Source organism: Crocuta crocuta, unplaced genomic scaffold, assembly GCF_008692635.1.
Source record: "Crocuta crocuta isolate KB4526 unplaced genomic scaffold, BGI_CrCroc_1.0 scaffold781, whole genome shotgun sequence".
NCBI lineage: Eukaryota > Metazoa > Chordata > Mammalia > Carnivora > Hyaenidae > Crocuta > Crocuta crocuta.
Genome location: NW_027532178.1, coordinates 58,565 through 78,664, shown reverse-complemented (window position 1 = coordinate 78,664; position 20,100 = coordinate 58,565). Strand labels below are relative to the sequence as shown.

At 37.9% G+C, this 20,100-nt stretch overlaps 1 protein-coding gene across 1 annotated transcript; it reads left to right on the top strand.

The window, feature by feature from the left end:
- The first annotated feature begins 1,329 nt into the window (after window positions 1-1,329).
- Window positions 1,330-10,964, top strand: LOC144242504 (uncharacterized). Its single transcript, XM_077777464.1, has 4 exons — window positions 1,330-1,524; window positions 2,816-2,898; window positions 3,483-3,621; window positions 10,828-10,964. The coding sequence occupies exons 1-4, from the start codon at window positions 1,507-1,509 to the stop codon at window positions 10,957-10,959; spliced, it is 372 nt and encodes a 123-aa protein (XP_077633590.1). The 5' UTR covers window positions 1,330-1,506; the 3' UTR covers window positions 10,960-10,964.
- Window positions 10,965-20,100: the final 9,136 nt, after the last annotated feature.

The following is a 20,100-nucleotide window of genomic DNA, read 5'->3' as shown; positions in this document are numbered from 1 at the left end:
TAAAAGTTACAGCATAGGGAATATAGTCAATGATACTGTAATAGTTTTGTGACAGATGATAGCTGTATTTGTGGTGAACATAGCATAATATATAAAGATGTTGGATCACTGTGTTATACACCTGAAAATAATGTAATACTGTCTGTNTTTCTTTTTTTTTTTTTTGGTCTTTGGAATATCATCGGAGAATTCCAGACACTTCTTTTGATGTCCTTACTTTTCCCAACCCTGAGATGATGTTTTGCTCTTTGATCATGAATTCAAATAGGAATCTACTGACCTTTCTTATCATGTCTCAACGGGCCCCTCCACAAAGCTTTTTCTTTGTCCTTGAAACTGTCAAGGTAGACCATGGCTTAATGCTCTACTAAATACACCTGTCTCACACTCTCAAGGCATCATCTTCACCGTGGGTGCTGAACAATGGAATTAATGATCGTGGCTATGTAATACCCAATAGGAATTTCAAGTTTTTTCTGAAATAAAATATGGGAAAGGAATTATTTTTGATGGGGAAAGTGAAAGCCACTTTTATTGTGTTTTTGAAAAACATGAAGAGCCTCAGCTTTGAGTCTAACAATAGTGACGTCAGGGTAGGGTGACCAGAATAGTCCCCCTTTCTGTTGGTTGTTCCAATGTAAACTCTGACAGTTCTCCCTCTTACTCTCCTAAGTGTTCTGGTTGGGACAAGATCTATGTTATCACCCTGCCTCAATGGTCTAATATAGTCACTGACTCTGGAGAAAACTGTCTTCAGTAGCTAGCTGCTATTCTCTCTGGACTCCCATGTGCTTCTAAGAGTAGGGTGCCACACTACCATCATCACTACCATCACTACTACCATCACCACTACCTCTACGGCATGATCTCAAAAAATAATCTCACTATGTCAGCCTGGCCCTGCTTTCTATTCTATAATTTTCTACCCTTAGATTCTGCCTGAAACACTTTTGTACATTTCCCTAGTTGAATCAAGGGTTGGGTCTGGATTAATAACTTTAAATTAGGCACAAATGGGACAAGTTATAGGTACACAGCAGTACCTCTACATGCTACGACCTCTCTACTGCTTTCTATGGTATTTTCTCCCCAATATATCCATACTGCTGAAGCTAGAGTATCTGGTTTATAGCCTCCATGCCCAAATTTTAAATAAGCCTCTTTTCATCACATCAGATATATTATTCTCTCTTGCCTGCTAGAGAAAGACACCTGAACCAATGAAGTTAAGTCCACTAAGGAAGGAAAGGTAGCCCCTTTAAGACCTGACGTATGGAATGATCAGGAACCCTTGATTCTGACTACTGTGACGTCAGGGATCAACGACCAGAGGGACTGGCTATAGACACAAGTGAAGTTTTCTTGTCAAGCTTCGCTGAAACCACACTTTCAAGAGTCATGATTTTCTTTTTGTGTTTTCTTGTGATTCTTTATTTTATTTTCAAGAAGATCGCAAAAACAAAGCAGAAAAGGAAAGCCCAAAGAGGAAAGAAATATATTTAAACAATGGAGGAGAAATATTGGGTATGTCTCATTCTTCGTGTTTGTATCAGGGTGTTTTACTAGATACCTAATCTTTATCTCATCTCTGAAATTATTACCAATCCGAGATTTCTCACCCCACCCCACAGAGGTGGTTGTGAACATGAACTGAAACTTAGGAATGAGTCATGGTGTATATTTCACATATTACTTACTTATTGATTAATTTTTATTTTTTAAATATTTCTTTATTTTTGAGAGAGAGAGAGAGAGGACGAGCAGGGGAGGAGCAGAGAGAAAGGGAGACACAGAATCTGACAACCTGCGCTGTCAGCACAGAGCCCGACATGGGGCTCAAATTCATGAACCACAAGATCATGACCTAGGCCAAAGTTGGACGCTTAACCAACTGACCCACTCAGGCACACCCACTGATTTTTTTTTTTAAATCGGAAAGCGCAGTGTTTTATAGTCTGCATCAAATTTTCCCATGTCAAAATATCTCTATCAAAGCAGCAATGTAAAAATATCCTTGACTTCAATATGGGTCCATCACAATGACCATGTCAACAGTGTTATATAACCAACATAACCAGTGCGGCTATAAGAATAAGCTTTGTGTAGATCTAGTATGAATCCACTGTTATATGCCTCATATCTGTGTTCAAATGCCAATTTTTTGTTTCAATGGTCATATTACTACAACTTACTCTTTCGGATGCAATTACTCAAAGTACAGTCTTTAAGTATCAAACATTTATCAATTGTATATTAGCTTCTCTTCAAAGCTGTCTGCAGTATTCTGTGACTGTTTGATATTGAAGCTCTCTATATTCAGCCTAAGTAGTCTCTTTCTGAGTTACTTCTGTCAACTGTTTTCTCTGGGTATGTTTTCCACAAGATGACAATGGGAAGGGGGATTTATATATAATCTTTTTGGCTAGAAAGGTCACTTAGTGCTTAGAGTGGCAGCTGAAATGAATCTTCCATTTGCATTTCTCCTTCAGCAAACCATTCTCCATCATAGACAAATAGATGGTAGATAGATGTTGATAGATAGATAGATAGATAGATAGATAGATAGATAGATAGAAAGGATGGATGGATAGATAGATATGAGAGATAGACTTACTAAGTTATTGCTATAAGTAAGCATTTTCCTTCCAGCAATAGTTTTATTGGTCATTTTTAAGAATCAAGTCTGGAGATGTCTTGACATTTAAATATTTAGCATGTAGAATCATTGTGGGCTATTGTGTTTCAAATTTCCTTAAAATCATGGCTAAACCTTTCCTCACTCCCTTAAAAAAAAAAAAAAAAAAACTATGTGCAGAATCCCTGGAGCTCACCCCGTCAGAGTATGTCTCCTAGAAGTCCTGTATGTCTACCATCAACGTTCTCTGGAAGAAATTACAAGTAAGTTATCTTAAAAAGAAAGTTAAAACATTTAAATACTGAAAAGGAAAGCCCAATCTTATTTGGAAAGAATTTTAGTAGAGAGTTTTATGTATTTATTTTTCAGTAGGAGGTGGGGTTACAGAGCGGAAGAGGCACTGTCAGAGATAACAATGTTTCTAACCATAATTATCTGTAGTTGTATTTATACAACTGGAAGATAACTGTTTGACACATTTCCTGAGAAAATGGCATTACTGACCAAATTAGTCTGTTCGATTTTTAAAATTGTACTTCCTTAATTTATCTAAATATCATAGTAATTTCTCAAACATTCTGAGAAATAACAGGAAATATTCCCTAACGAAGACCCTAGTTTTAGTGAGAAATTGGATAAAAGAAGAATGATTTTCGTTGTTTTATGAGGATGCCATTATTTTACTATATGTGTTTTATCAATCAAATGTGACTTCTGGATGAGTTAATTTATTTGATTCCTATAGAATATAGTAATAACAATCCATTTTACTGTAACACTTAACACTATGTATTTTATTTTTTAATGCATCCTGAATATTTCATATTCAATTTTTCATTTAAAATAGCTTCATAATTCATGAGCTCAAAGAGGACAATCCTTACATGTATCTATCTTATAATTGGAATGGCTCTCTGGGAACAGCTAAACTTGAAGGAAATTATGGGAACACGTATTCTTCAACCACACACTTGAAGCCACTCTTTGTATGTATCATACATTTCAGTTTCTATATATGGTTATCATCAGCATAATTCAAGCAAAAATAACACAACAAATACTAAGATTTTGCTATGGCAATATCAATTGAGATAAAGATGGAAAGTTTAATTGATAAGGCTTCTATCACAATTATTTCATTTGTAAAATGAGATTAAGAAATATGAGTCAAAGGTATAGTATATTTAATACTCCATATGAATGAATATACTTTATGTATATAAAATATGTATGTAAAATACATACATAGAGTATACATGAATCATTAGAAATATGACATATATTCATATGCATGAATATACTTTATGCATATAAGATATGCGTGTATGCATGTATATATGTATGTATGCTTTATGTATATAAAACCATATGTAAAATATTATATGCACAAAGTATACATGAATCATTAGAAATATGAGTCAAAGGTATAGTATGTGTAATACTTCAAATGTATTAATATACTATATTTCTTAAATTTGCAATTTTTAGAAAGGAGATTTTATATCACAGGAAGACTGGTTAAATGCTATAAGATTAACTCAGAGGTCAGAATATTCTTATGGTATTATAATATTAACAAGGCAACTGCTATTTTGTGTTTCAAGTAACACATTAAATAGCACATTGTTCAAGCTAATGCTGAACACTAGCTAATTGCTTATCTTTAGTTACAAGACATATTAATAATTAACAGAAAGTGCAAACTGTGTTTCTCTGTACAAGTAGAAACAGCAATCAGAAAATAATAGCAAAATGGATTATCATCTAACAATTTTTATGGATTTTCTTGAAATGTAATAAATTATAGAAAAATGGAGCTAAAAACTCATCAAAAATGAATACCCAGTGTTTGTTGACATATTGAAATGGCTTTTTGAGGAGGCAGTGTTAGTTAACCACATGACAAAATAACCTTCCCCAAAAAATTCACTGTGGGAAGGGACATCACCAAGATAGCAACATAGGTCTTTCCTGATTTCACTTCTCCTCACAAGAAGAACAACTAATGACTATTCATGGACAAGACACCATTGAGAGAATCCTAGAAGATGGAGCTGAGGTTGAAACACCCGCCGACAACACACAGACCAGGACAGACTCCACTAGAAGGGTAAAAGTAGCAGCTACACAGTGACCACATTGCCCCTCCCCTAGGCCAGCATAGCACTACTTAGAGAGGTCTCTTCGGAGTCTCCAGTTCCTCCAGTGGGGAAAAAAGATCCTAAGGGAACAACTAGACCCCCCAGCACTGTGGTAGCCCCTAATGTGGTATCATCCCATGAAGACTGCAGTGGAATCTGCAGCGTTCAACCACTGGCAATCTGTGACAGAGAAGACAGGGGGCTTGCAACAACCAGTTCACATATCTTGGAAAGCTGAGTTCACATCTGCAGTGCCCAAGTAGTAGTTCCAACCAGCAGTTCAGCTCATCTGAAGAAGTTGGTGGTACACTTTGACTAGAGACGTTTTTAAGATGCAGAACTAAAAATAAACAAACAAACAAACAAATAAATAAATGCATAACTGCCTGATTTGGGTCCCCAATTGAGTTTTGCAGGCCTTGGTGTCTGGTTTGCCAATTCCCAGAAAAAACCCTGACTGGGGAGAGTGTCTCTGGGCCCCATCTGGCCATAGGGGCTGGAAATAGCACATGGAAGCTGTGTAGCCCATCCAACAGTCTTGCTCACAGTGGCACTTGAACAAAGCATGTCCTGTGGCTTTCCCCATCTGCAGAGCAAAACTAGTGGCCTCACCTGCCCAGGGAATTCAGTCACACTCTTGCATGATTGGGGTCCCCAAACAATGAGCCCAGGAACTGCATCCCAACTTGCTTCCCTGCAGGGAAGTTAATTCATAGCCCCACTTACTAGGGAATATAGTACCCAGTTCCAAGCATCTAGTAAGCCTGACCAGAGAATCAGGGCAACCCCAGAGCCCATACTACAGCTTTAATTGAGCAGGGAACCAAGCCAGAAGTCCTATACAACTGTTCTCAGCCAGTGGTACGCCTCCTCCATTCCTGACCTCAGAGCTTGAACAGTTGCCTCACCTAAAAATACACCTTAATATCCAGCTCCACCTGACCAAGGACACTACCAGAAGATATCCAGAAACCCAAACTGTGTCCAATGGTGAAAATCTGTCTCTACCAAAGTAAACTTATAAAGTCTGGAAGAAAACCTTAATTACTCAAATGTGCAGATACCAATACAAGGAATCAAAGATAATGAAAAATCAGGTAAATATCATACTACCAGAAGAAACTAATAAGGCTCCAAATAACTCACCCTAAAGAAACAGGTATTTATGAGGTGTGAATGAATTCAGAAAAACCCTCTTAAAGAAGATTAGCAACTAAAAGAACACACAAACAACTAAGCAAAATTAGGTAAACAAGACATGAACAAAACAAGAAGTTTAACACAGAAATAGAAACCATAAAATAACCCCAGAAATCCTAGAGTTGAAAAATACAATACCCGAAATGAAGAGTTTAATAGAGAGCTCCAAAAGCAGAATCAACCATGCAGAAGAGAGAATCAATGACTAGAGGATAGGACATTATAAATCATTTAGTCAGAGGAGCAAAAAAAAAATTTTTTTTAAATGAAAAAGTGAAAAAAGTCTATGAGACTTATGCAACATATTGGAAACATACAATATTCACATTATGGGAATCCCAGAAGGAGAAGAGAAATAGAAAAGAACAGAGAGTATGTTCAAAGCAATAATCACTGAAAACTTTCTGAACTTGAGAGGAAAGAAATGAACATCCAGATGCATGAAGACCAAAAGATCCCAGATAGGTTGAACACGAATAGAGGTACACCGAGACACATTGTAATCAAATCATCAAGGGTCAAAGAGAAAAAAAAAAAAAAAAGAATTTCAAAAGCAGCAAGAGGGGCACCTGGGTGCTTCAGTCGGTTAAGCGTCCGACATTGGCTCAGCTCTGTGCTGACAGCTCAGAGCCTGGAACCTGCCTGCTTCAGATTCTGTCTCCCTCTCTCTGCCCCCCGCCCCCACTCATGCTCTCTCTCTCTCAAAAATAAAATAAACATTAACAATTTTAAAAAAGAGTCTCTTATGGTTTGTCTCCCTCTCTGGTTTTCTCTTATTTTTCCTCCCCCCCACCCATGTTCATCTGTTTTGTTTCTTAAATTCCACATATCAGTGAAATCACATGATATTTACCTTTCTCTGATTGACTTATTTTACTTAAAATAATACATCCTATTCCCATCCACTTTGTTGCAAATGGCAAGATTTCATTCTTTTGATTGCCGAGTAATATTCAGCACATCTTCATTACCCATTCATAAGTTAATGGACATTTTGGCTCTTTCCATAAATTGACAGTTGTTGCTAGTGCTACTATAAACATTGGGGTGCATATGCCCCTTCAAATCTGTATTTGTTTTTTTTTTTTTTTTTTACTCTTTGGATAAATGCCTAGTAGTAGTGCAATTGCTGGGTCCTCAGGTAGCCCTATTTTAAATTTTTTGAGGAATCTTCACACCGTTCTCCAGATTGGCTGCACCGGTTTGCATTCCCAACAGTGCAAAAGGGTTCCTCTTTCTCTGCACCCTCGCCAACATCTGCTTTGTTGTTGTTGTTGTTGTTGTTGTTGTTTTCAACATTATTTTGGCCAGTTGGAGTCTTTTCTGTTTTCCTACAAAGTTTAGAATTGTTTGTTCAATCTCTGAGTATTGTCGACAATTTTAACAATATTCTTCTGATCCATGAGCATGGAATGTTTTTCCATTTCTTTGTATCGTCTTCAATTTCTTTTTTATTTACTTTTTTTTAACATTTATTTATTGTTGAGAGAGAGAGAGAGTGCGAGCGGGGGAGGGCCAGACAGAGGGGGAGACACGGAATCCGAAGCAGACTCTGGGTTCTGAGCTGTCAGCACAGAGCCCGACGCGGGGCTTGAACCCAAGAGTGGTGAGATCATGACCTGAGCCGAAGTCGGACGCTTAACCGACTGAGCCACCCAGGCGCCCCTCTTCAATTTCTTTCATAAGCTTTCTATAGTTTTCTGCGTGCAGATATTTTACCTTTTTGGTTAGGTTTATTCGTAGGTGTCTTTTGGGTTTCTGTGAAATTGTAAATGGGATTGATTCCTTGATTTTTCTTCCTGCTGCTTCGTTATTGGTGTATAGAAATGCAAATGATTTCTGTGCATTGATTTTATAGCCTGAAAGTTTGCTGAATTCATCTATCAGTTCTAGTAGTTTTTTGGTGGAGTCTTTCAGGTTTTCCATGTAAAGTATCATGGCAACTGCCAAGAGTGAAACTTTGACTTCTTCCTTGCTGATATGGAGGCCTCTCATTTCTTGTTGTCTGATTGCTGAGGCCAGGATTTCCAGTACTATGTTGAACAACAATGGTGAGAGTAGACATCCCTGAACTCAGGGGGAAAGCTCTCAGTTTTTCCCCACTGAGGATGATATTAGCTGTGGGTCTTTATTACATGGCCCTTATGTTCTTAAGTATGTTCCTTCTATGCCTACTTTCTTGAGGGTTTTTTATCAAGAAAGATACTGTATTTTGTCAAATGCTTTTTCTGCATCTATTGTGAGGATCATGTGGTTCTTATCCTTTCTTTATTAATGTGATATATCACTCTGATTGATTTGTGGATATTGAACCACCCCGGCAGCCCAGGAATAAATCCCAATTGATTGTGGTGCATATTTCTTTTACTGTATTGTTGGATTCTCACTCTCACCATTTTTATCCAACATAGTAATGGAAATCTAGCTAGAGCAATCAGAGGAAAAAAAGAAATAAAACATCAAAATTGGAAAGAACAATTAAATTGTTTCTATTTGCAGATGAAATTATTTTATATATAGATACTCCTAAAGAATCAACAACAACAACAAAACCCTTAGAACTGATCAACGGATTCAGAAAAGTTGCAGGATAAAATTAAGATACAAATATCAATAGCATTTCTATACACTAACAACAAATTTTCTGAAAAAGACAATGATCCCATTTACAATAACATCAAAAACGATCAAATCCTTAGGAACAAATTTAACCAAGGAGGTGAAAGATCTATACTCTGAGAAACGTAAGGGACTAATGAAAGAAATTGGGGAAGACATAAAGAAATGGAAAGGTATTCTGTGTTTGTGGATTGGGATAATTAATATTGTTAAAATATCCATACTATCAAGAGCCATCTGTGTATTCAACGCACTCCCTACCAAGGTTCCAGTGGCAATTTTTTACAGAAATAGAAAAACAACAACAACAACAAACTCCTAAAATTTATATGGAAACACAAAAGACCCCAAACAGCCAACGAAATCCTGGGAAAGAAAACAAAGCAGGAGGCATCATACTTCCTGATTTCAAGCTATACTATGAAGCTATAATAATTAAAACAGTATGGTATGGACAGAAAATCAGACAAATAGACCAGCAGAAAAGATTCAAGAGCACAAAAATAAACCCAAGCACATACCATCAACTAGTATTTGACAAGGGAGCCAAGAATACTTAATGGAGAAAAGGAGTATCTTCAATAAATGGTTCTGAGAACATTGGATATTTACATATAAAAATATGAAGCTTGACCCCTATCTTACACCACCCACAAAAACAAACTTAAAATGGATTAAAGACTTGAATGTAAGAACTGAAGGGGTGCCTTGGTGCTTCAGTTGGTTAAACATCCGACTCTTGATTTTGGCTCAGGTTATGACCTCATGGTTTGTGGGATCGAGACCCCATCTGGCTCTGTGTTGACAGCATGGAGCCTGTTTGGGCTTCTTTCTCTGCCCCTCCCTTGTTCATGTGCGTGCTCTCTCTCTCTCTCAAAATAAATAAACATTAAAAAATGTAAAAACTGAAATCATCAAATTCCTAGGAAAACATAAGACGATTATGGAAACCAAGAAACAGACTCTTAACTATAGAGAACAAACTGCTGGTTATCAGAGGGGAGGTAGATGGGGCGATGGGTTGAATAGGTGATGGAACTTTAGGAGTGCACTTGTTGTGATAAGCACCAGGGTGTTGTAAGGGAGTGTTGAATAACTATAGACACCTGAAACTAATATTACACTCTATGTTAACTAACTGGAATTTTAGTAAAAAGTTTAAAAAAGTGGGACGCCTGGGTGACTCAGTGGGTTAAGTGTCCGACTTTGGCTCAGGTCATGATCTTGCGGTTTACAAATTCCAGTTCCGCATTGGGCGCTGTGCTGACAGCTCAGAGCCTGGAGCCTGTTTCAGATTCTGTGTCCCTCTCTCATGGGCCCTCCCCCATTTGCAATCTCTCTCTCTCTCTCTCTCTCTCTCTCTCTCTTTCTCAGAAATAATAAATAAACATTAAAAACATTTTAAAAATGCTTAAAGTAGAGAACTGTAAAAATAAAGACCTTCAGTGTTCATACTTTCTCAAATCTAGTTTTAAATGATACTTCAAAATGCTCATGAACATGTTGTCTCTGGGTCTCTGCAATAGAAAAATCCATCTATGATTGTAGAATTTTAATTGTCAAAAAGGAACATATCAACTATACTGAAATAAAATAATTAAGTAACATGTTGTGATGAGAAAATGAAGCTTTAGCACGAACCCCTGTCATAAAACAATTCTAGAGTAGTGACAAAAGTCTGGTTAGTATGACATAAACAATGCTGCTATAATAACATGATGTGAAAACACTGGTGATGTAATTTAACGTTTGTGCAAATAATCATACAATAAGAGAAAAGTAGAACACTTTGTAAAAGCAACAAATTTAATTTTGCAGGTTTACAGTACTAACAGTCATCAGTTTGCAAGATAAGACTGTGTGCTTTGGTAGAAAAACAGTTATAAATTTTGAAAAAGAGATATTTGGTTTTTTAATGTAAATTTCATCCTGTAATGTTTGTTTCTTACTTTAATAAAGAGATTCTGGATTGTACAATATTTAAACTTGTCTGCAGTAACTGTATTACAACTACAGTATTTAATGCTTCTTTAAAAGTAGCCAACAATTCATTTGCTAAAAGAAAATATTTTTGTGAGTTGTTTTAAATCAGTGAAATTTATAACGGTGATTAAATAGGTTTTTGAAATGACTCATATGAAAAATTGTATAATACATAAGTATATCTTAAAAAGAACAGAAATTTTATTAAATACCGTTTAATTACAATTGATATTTTTAACTTCCTTACAGAGATTTCCCACACCAGACGTCCCAAAGTCAAACTACATTCAAAAAGAGAAACAACCAATTGGATACCCAAGTTCTGAAGAGCCAGAAATCCATTATAGGATAGGACATGTGCAGTTGAAACCCAACTATTAAAAATTTCCTCTGGAAAAAAAAAATGTTTATGTATATTTATACACACATGTATGATTATTTTTATTTATTTATTTGTAATTTTTTTAATTTATTTCTGAGAGAGAGAGACAGCATGAGCAGGGGAGGGTCAGAGAGGGAGGGAGACACAGAATCCGAAGCAGACTCCGGGCTCTGAGCTAACTGTCAGCACAGAGCCCAACGTGGGGCTCGAACCCACAAACTGTGGGATCATGACCTGAGCCGAAGTCGGACACTTAACTGACAGAGCCACCCAGGCGCCCCACATATGATCATTTAAAAAGCATACTCAGAATACTTTAAGAAAACACTGTGAGTGTGACTCATGCTATCAATTATCCTTTGCCTTCCTTTCTGTATTTATGCTATTCTTATCTCTTTATAAGTTTAACTTTTCATTCCCCCCAACCTATGACTACAAAGCAAAACTTTCAATTCCGATATCCAACTTCATGAACTCAGCAGGGATGGCAAGCACTTAACTCCAGAATTCAGCATAACACTTGCGTATTGATTTATGATGTGCATCTTCATAAAATGCTCAGGGAAATGCATAGAAGGTTGGTTGCAAATTACTTATAGATAATAGTAAATACTTTTTAGTTAGTGGAGAAATCTAAGGAATTGCACCAACGCATAAACATATAAATAATCAATTTTATTTGAAATACACAATTTTATTTTAACTAATTCCTTATAATAAAGGAAGAATTGCTAAATAATTTCTGTAAACTGAATGGTGCAGTGGAACGATCCCAAGATCTATGTCTCTCCTTTCCCTCTTTCCTTTCTTCCCCTATTCCTCCTTCTCCCCTTTATCCTTCTTTTTCTTTAAAGGCACTTAATACTCACCATTTCTGTGCCAAGCACTGGTTAGTTGCTAAGGTACAAAGACAAATCTGAGATAGTCCCTGGAGATCAAGACTGCTAGAAGAGACACAGACAAAAATCACTTAGTATTCACAAATGGCTAACAGATACATTTCCCTCATTTATCATCAGGGAAATTCACCTCACGCCTGTCAGAATGACTAAAATTAACAACACAAGGAACAAGAGATGCTGGTGAGGATGCAGAGAAAAGGGAACCCTCTTATACTGTTGGTGGGAATGCCAACTGGTGCAGCCACTGTGCAAAACAGTATGGAGTTAAAAACAGAACTGTCCTGTGACCCAGCTTGTACTACTAGGTATTTACCCAAAGGATACAAAATTACTGATTCAAAGGGGCACATGCACCCTGATGTTTATAGCAGCATTAACAATAATAGCTAAATTATGGAAAGATCCCAAATGTCTATAGACTGATGAATGTATAAAAAAAGATGTGGTACATAAATACAGTGGTAAATTACTCAGCTATAAAAAAAAAAAAGAATGAAATCTTGCCATTTGCAACAGTGGGGATGGAGCTCGAGTATATTAGGCTAAGTGATTTAAGTCAGTCAGAGAAAGACACAGACAATACGATTTCACTCATATGTGGAATTTAAGAAACAAAACAGATGAACATAGGTGAAGGAAGAAATAATAAGAGAGGAAGGCAAACCTAAGAGATTCTTAACTATAGAGAACAAACTGAGGGTTGCTGGAGGGGTGATGGGCAGGGAGGATGGGCTAAATGGGTTATGGATATTAAGGAGGGCACTTGTGATGAGCACTGGGTATTATATGTAAGTGATGAATCACTAAATTCTATTGGTTTCTACACAGAAACCAATGTAACTATATGTTAACTAACTGGAATTTAAATAAAAACCTTGAAAAAAATCTTCCAGCCCTTACTTAATACTTTGTACATGAATGAATAAAAGTTATACGTAAACTCTAAAAAAAATAAGACCTAAACTTTTAAAATAAAAAAAACCCCACTTATTATTCAGTGTGATCAATAGAATGATAAAAATGTATACAAGAAAGTAGGAAATCAAAGAACAATTAACCAAACCCAGGGGTGAAGTACGCTGATAATGGTGGAAGAAGAAGGCGATAAAAAAGGATGATGCCTAAGCTGTCATCAAAGGTAAATGGCGGGGGTGAGGCCTAGGTGGCTCTGTCAGTTAAGCATCTGACTTTTGATTTTGGCTCAGGTCGTGAGCTCATGGTTGTAGGCCTGAGCCCCGCATTGGGCTCTGTGGTGATGGCTCAGGGCCTGCTTGGGATTCTCTCTCTCTCCCCCTCTCTCTTTGCCCCTCCCCGCTCTTCTCTCTCTCTAAAAACAAATAAATAAACTTTTAAAAAAGGTAAATGGTAGTCAGCTTCATGAGACACGAGGAAAGCAAAAGGCAAGGAAGTAAGGAACAATATGGAATATGCAGGGAACTTCAAGTATTGCTGGAGTTTAAAACTGAGGAAGAGATGGGGCGCCTGGGTGGCTTAGTCGGTTAAGCGTCCGACTTTGGCTCAGGTCATGATCTCGCGGTTCGTGGGTTCGAGCCCCGCGTCGGGCTCTGTGCTGACTGTCAGCTCAGAGCCTGGAGCCTGTTTCAGTCTGTGACTCCCTCTCTCTCTGACCCTCCCCTGCTCACGCTGTCTCTCTCTCTCTCTCCTAGAAATAAATAAAACATTAAAAAAAAGAAAGAAAGAAATGGAAGAGCTGGAAGGATAAGCAGCAAATTAATGCCACTGTACACCTATGACCTTCAGATTCAGCTGGGCCATTAACACCACCCAGCCACCTGACCATGAGATAGGTCACTCTATCACTCTCTACAGTGATTGTAGGCCTTTCTAGGAACTTTGGCCAGTTCCCCATTCTTACACCCCTTTCCCATGAGATGACCTCACTATGTGATTTAAAGTGTAAATGGAAACCAGAGATGGGAATTTCCAGACCTACAAATGGTCCTGGATTTATCCGCTTATTTCAAGGTGTCTCACATCCCATTTAACAGCAACACTTTTACCTGTTCTCTGAGTTCCGTCTTCCCCAGCATTTATATGGACCTTGCTGCATCAATTATCTTCTTTTTCTTCTGAGTATCTTCAACGTCTCCCTCCCTACTGGTTCCATTTGCTCAACTGAAACATACACTAAACTTTAAAAAAAGAAAAAAGAAACCCCTTCCATGGAAGCTGTGAGAATGTTGTGCGGCAGACCTCTAACCAAGCGCCCAAGCTACTGTGCTCAGAAATCCATTACTGCATTTGCCTGGAGGCTATGCTTTCCCAAGGGTGATCATAGCTTAGGCAAGAGAGAAAGAGGGACACGAATGTGAGCACATTTCTAAGAGTTATGGGACTCCTTTGAATGTTGATTTTGGTTTGAGGACTCCCTAATGGCTTTTCTGAACCTTCCTTAGACTGCATATGTGTCTAGGACACTTCCTCCCAACTTTTCTTACTTCTCTCCTTCGCTCAGGCTAAGACTCTCTCAACCTTTTCCAAATCCCTTCCCACTTTCTCTCAACAGGTGTTTACTCTAATAAAAAATATCTTTGCACAGTCTAATCCCATCCTGATGTTTGCTTCTGGGAGGGCCTCGTTAAACATGCTTCCTCAACACCATTTTCTCCTGCAACTTCTCTATTCACCTTCACAGTCAGGCCTCTGGAATAAGTTGTCTTTACTCACTTTCTTCATTTCCTTCTCTCTGTCTCATCCCTCAATTCACATCAATTTAGCTTCAATACCTACTACACCTACTATTGCATCCAAAATGTTCAGTATCACTAAGATCATAAATTACCTCTGTGTCACAAAATCTAATATATTATTTCTAATCTCTTATTTAACTAGTCATCAGCACTCATCATTAATGACCTTCCTTGGAACACTTTCTTCCTTTTATTTTGCGAGGCCATGTGCTCCTTGTTTTATATCTAACTCTTTGCTCCTTCTCCGCTTCTTTTGTTGGCTTCTCCCCTAACTCATTATTAGAGTTCGGCCCTTTTTTCTTCTAACCCCATTAATTCTCCATTAAGCAATTTAATTTGACCCCATTGTTTTAATTATCTGAAACAACTCTTGATTCTATATTTGCAGTCTAGACATCTTCCTGACCTTCCCACGTAGCCATTTGCCTATTGGACATCTCCACTTGGATATCTCAAAAGCATTGAAAACTCAGTATTTCTAAAAGTGAGTTCATCTATCTAGTTGCATGTATTAGTTTACTATGGCTACTGTAACAAGTTACCAGGAATGTAATTGGCTTATAACACATTTATTATCTTGCAATCCATATAGGTCAGAAGTCTGACATGAGTCTCACTGGGTTAAAATAAAGGTACAGATGTTGTTTCATTTCTTCTGCTTTAGGAAGGAATCATTTTCTTTTACTTTGCCAGCTTCTAGAGGCTGCCCAAATGCCTTGGCTGATGGCCTCCATCAAAACCAACAATGGTGAGTTGAGCTTTCATATCGCATCACTCCAAATTCCTCTTCTGCTTCTGTCTTTCACTTTTAAGAATTACATTGGGCCTACCCAGATAAATCCACAATACTCTCCCTATCTTGAGGTCAGCTGATTAGCAATCTTCATTCCCTCTGCAACCTTAATTCTTCTTTACTTATTACTTCTCTACTGTACTTGTTACTTAAGGTAACATTAACAGATTCCAGGGACATGGACACCTTTGGGGGGGAGGGGGAAGGCATTATTCTACTATTCCATTGTTTAAGCCATAAACTCGAGAGTCATAATTTGCTCTTCAATCTACTTTGTGCCCTGTGTCTTTTAGGGTCTCATTTAAGTGCAAGTAAGAGGAAACCTCATTCCAGTAGCTTCCAGAGGGATTTATTTACCTCATATAACATGAAGCACAGAGCTCAACAGCCTACTGCTGGTACAGAATATTTCAATATCATCTTTCTAGTTCACACTTCTCAGCATGCGGCTTTCATCCCTAGCATGTGAGAACCATCCATGGTTACAGGGTGGCTGCTTCACCTGTAGCCTCACCTCAATGTTTAGGAGGGAAGGGTAGTGGCAAATGAGTAAAGGGGTGAAAGACAAAGTATTTGTCAGCTGTCTGTCTCTTTTAGGAAGCCTTCCTGGATGTCCTGCTCAGCAATTTCCCCTTATGTCTTTTAAGAAACCTTCCTCGACGTCCTGCTAAGCAATTTTCCCTTACATCTCATTGGTCAGAACTAGTCACACAGCTCATCCTAATTGCAAAATGTTCTAATTTTCTAAATGAATAAGTTGCTTTGATCACCTTGAGAGTTGTATTAGCAAACGGGAAGGAGAAAATGGATATTGGAATGGTATCCTGTGTCTGACATATGCCCCAGATACAATTCTGACCCATGCAGCACTTCTTTTTAGAGAAAAGCAGATGGGGATGGGTAAATGGTGGATTGACTTAACAATTTCTCCATCCAGGCTATTGTTTCAAGAAAATGTTCAATCGCTACTTATTACTCCGCAGGAAAGATGCTGCCACTCTTGTCAACAACTGGAGAGAAGGGATTCATATGATTATTCCAATATTGGGAGAGGAAGAATCTGGCATAGTACTTTTGGCAGTTACTCTACCGCATTATATTGCATAAGGGGTAAGATCTGATTAGGCCTCCTTTGTAGAGGTTATGGGATCATGTAGCTACTCCTTAAGCCTTGGAGGAGTAAACCAAGTGCACCTTCCTTATTCCTTAATTACTCAATCTCTCGATCTCATTCTGTCTCTTTGTCTCCATTACTCTCTTGCTCGACGCAGATTTCCAGCACTCCTTTCTGTTTTTGTCCCTTCCCTCCCCGGCCAACTTTTATGTCAGCCTCTCCTATGAAAAGCCCTACAGAAACGATCAGATCCCAAGACCCTGAGGGTTTTGCAAATTCCACGACCTCCAGTGTTGACTGTAGCATCTGTTCAGATTTCATGGATCGAGTGGGGATGAAGAAAATATAGAGGTCTTCCAGTGGGGGCATCAGTGAGACTAATTGTTCTTTAGAGTATCTGAAATCAAATACATTTATCCACCAAAACTATTATAGTAAGAGAGCAATTGCCTCCTCCTACATTTACATCACAAAGTGTCCTACACTAACTTTTCAATTACTGTTCCCGTTCTTCAGTCATCTCTCCTTAATCTCCTGGGGAGAAGTGAGGAGGGGGTGAAGAATTAGCTGGCAAGTCTCATTTCACTTGCCTCCACTCCCTATCACTTCTACTTCCTAAGTAGATCTCTAATATGTTCCTGTTACTACCTTTATCTCTATGCACACTGTCCTAGTCTAAAACACAACTATCTTTCCCCTGAACTATCATAACAGAGTCTTAATTGAGCTCTCTATATCTTCATTTGCCTCCATCCAATCCTTTGGCCACAGTAGAGCCAGAGTAATATTTTAAAATGCTAATATAACCTATTTTTTTTTTTTGGCTGTTGATTGCTTTCTTTCTTTCTTTCTTTTTTTTTTTTTTTTACAAATAGTTTGTTGTCAAGTTGGTTTCCATATAACACCCAGTGCTCATCCCCACAAGTGCCCTCCTCCATGCCCATCTCCCCCCTCCCCCCACACCCATCAGTCCTCAGTTTGTTCTCAGCATTTTACAAACCCTTCGATATCTTCCAATTACCCTAGAATAAAGTTTTAATCCTTTACCATAGCTCATAAGGCCCTCCAAAACCCCAAGACATAGGGTCTCTGTTTATCTATCTATCTATCTATCTATCTATCTATCCATCTATCTATCTATCTCTATCTATCTGCTAGCTAGCTAGCTAATCTATTTTTACATCTGTATCTATCAAGTGTGTGTTAGTGTGATATTTATAGAATACTTACTATGATGTAAGTACTAAAATGTTTCACATGCATTATCTTATAAAGTTGTCACTAAGTCCCTTTGAGGTAGATAATATTATTTTTAATGATTTACAAATAAGTAAATTGAAGCTTCAAGAAGTTTAGTAACTTGCCCAAGGCCCCACAATTAGTATCAGAGACAGAACTCAAACCCAACTTGGAGCTTGACTCCAAAGTCTGTAGCTACTGCAGTGTATTCTTTTCAGTTTCCAGTTTCTTCACATATCACTCTCCATCTTGCTTTCTGTTCTAATCATACTGGACTTTCTGTTTCTTTCTTAGGACCTTTATACATCTAGTTCCCTATACATAGATAAGCTAATCAGAAGTAAGTCCCTGGCATTCAGATGTTTCTTCTGTGGAAAATGCGGTCATCCCTGAAATAAGCCTCTAAGTTAGGCCAACCCTGAAAGAGTTCCTGGATTGTTAAAAGTTTTGTATGAAATGCCACATAGCCCTGAACAGGAACAGCCTTCAGGTTATTGAAAGCTTCCTTTACTCATCCTGAGAGTTGTGTAGGACCAGACCCTGGGTGGTAGAACGTCTGTAGGTATTTAATACAACATGAGAACAGGCTGTAGCTGGCTTTTAGAGGTCTAAGCAGGAAAATATATTGGTTATCTTCAGTATTGGTCTCTTCATGATGAGGCCGGCATAAGAACTAGTCTCGGTGGCTAAAATTTTTTTCTGTATGTACTGAAGAGTTCCCAAATTGCTGGAAGTTTCTGAGTTAGAGCAGGAAAGACCCAGGATGGTCAAAGGTATAGTTTATGCACAGCAGATAATATGGCATAGTAGCTAGCAGCCTAGACAGCTCTATAGTCAGTCTGGTGCATTAAAGTCCTAGCTTCTCCACTTACCAGCTATGGGACTTTGGGTAAGTGACTTATCCTTTATGCTTTTGACCCTCTAAGGAACAAATATCACATTTGAACTTACAGTATATGCTTGATTATATCATCCTTATCTGACTATTTCCAATCCTGTCTGTTCCTCTGGTGTATGCCACCTGGACTGCCTGATTTAACTACCTAATTATTAAATTACGATCAGGTCTGTTTTGTTGACTCTTATATCTCACAGTGATAAAGACAATTTTATTTTTAAATGTTGTTTTCTAGGCACAAGTATGATTTTGCTTTGTCTTTCTGACACTGTCAAGCAATACACATGTCCTTATATCCTTTGCTCTTCACGACTAAAAAAGACAAAAAATAACATAGATAAGAGTTTAGGAGGGTAAGTACCCCCACAAATAGGTGTTCCTCAACCAGGAGAGGATTTTTTTACTAAACTCTTAAGGAATAAAATATTCCACTTTGCATTACTTTTTAAACTAGAAGTATCTAGTTAAGATTATTTTCAAGTTTATACACAATAGCTCTTGTTTCAGTTATCCTTGAAATGGCTACCACTTTGTAGTCTTACATACAAAGTTTTTGTTGTGTTTCCTGAAGCAATATTCATCCCTTCTGGGATTTTTAAGAGTTTTAAGGAATTTTCTATTTTTCCTCAGTATTTTATCTTAATAGGTATTTTGAACACATTGTATATTTAGTTGTGATTGGTCTAGGTAGTACATGTTCAAGGTTTGTGCCTTCATATCATCTGGTTGAGATACTGTGAGATACACAGTAAAAAATATTTTATCTTAGGAATCATCCCACGTCCTTGCTCACAAAGTTTGTATTTTGATACTTGTAACTTAGAGACTTCTTGGGATTAGGTGAATGCTTAGCTGGGAGTTTTATTAGACTTGAAAAAGGGTAATATTTTGAGTAAGACAGAAAAGGGAATTTCAGGGAGGCCAGCTAAGACCAAGAAAAGGCATAGAGGTGCCTGGGTGGCTCAGTTGGTTGAGTGTCCAACTTCAGCTCAGATCATGATCTCATGGTTACAAGGTTGGTCCCTGCATTGGGCTTTGTGCTGAGAGCTCAGAGCCTGGAGCTTGCTTTGGATTCTGTCTCCTTCACACTCTGTCCCTCCCACACTCACACTCTGTCTCTGTCTCTGTATCTCTCTCAGAAATAAATTTAAAAAATATTTAAAGCTTAAAAGAAGAGAAAAGTAAAAAGAAAAGAACAGGAAAGGGTAGGAAAGGAAAGGAAAGGGAAAGGGAAAGGGAAAGGGAAAGGCAGGGAAGGGAAGGGAAGGGAAGGGAAGGGAAGGGAAGGGAAGGAAAGGAAAGGAAAGGAAAGGAAAGGAAAGGAAAGGAAAGGAAAGGAAAGAAAAGGAAAGGAAAGGAAAGGAAAGGAAAGGAAAGGAAAGGAAAGGGAAAGGAAAGGAAAGGAAAGGAAAGGAAAGGAAAGGAAAGGAAAGGAAAGGAAAGGAAAGGAAAGGAAATGGAGATATGATAGAACCAGAGAGAA

What these genes read in the sequence shown, in the direction of transcription:
- LOC144242504 (XM_077777464.1), top strand. An exon ending in TTCTCTGGAAGAAATTACAA is followed by an intron (nt 2,899 to 3,482) that starts GTAAGTTATCTT and finishes CATTTAAAATAG; the next exon opens with CTTCATAATTCATGAGCTCA. An exon ending in CACACTTGAAGCCACTCTTT is followed by an intron (nt 3,622 to 10,827) that starts GTATGTATCATA and finishes ACTTCCTTACAG; the next exon opens with AGATTTCCCACACCAGACGT.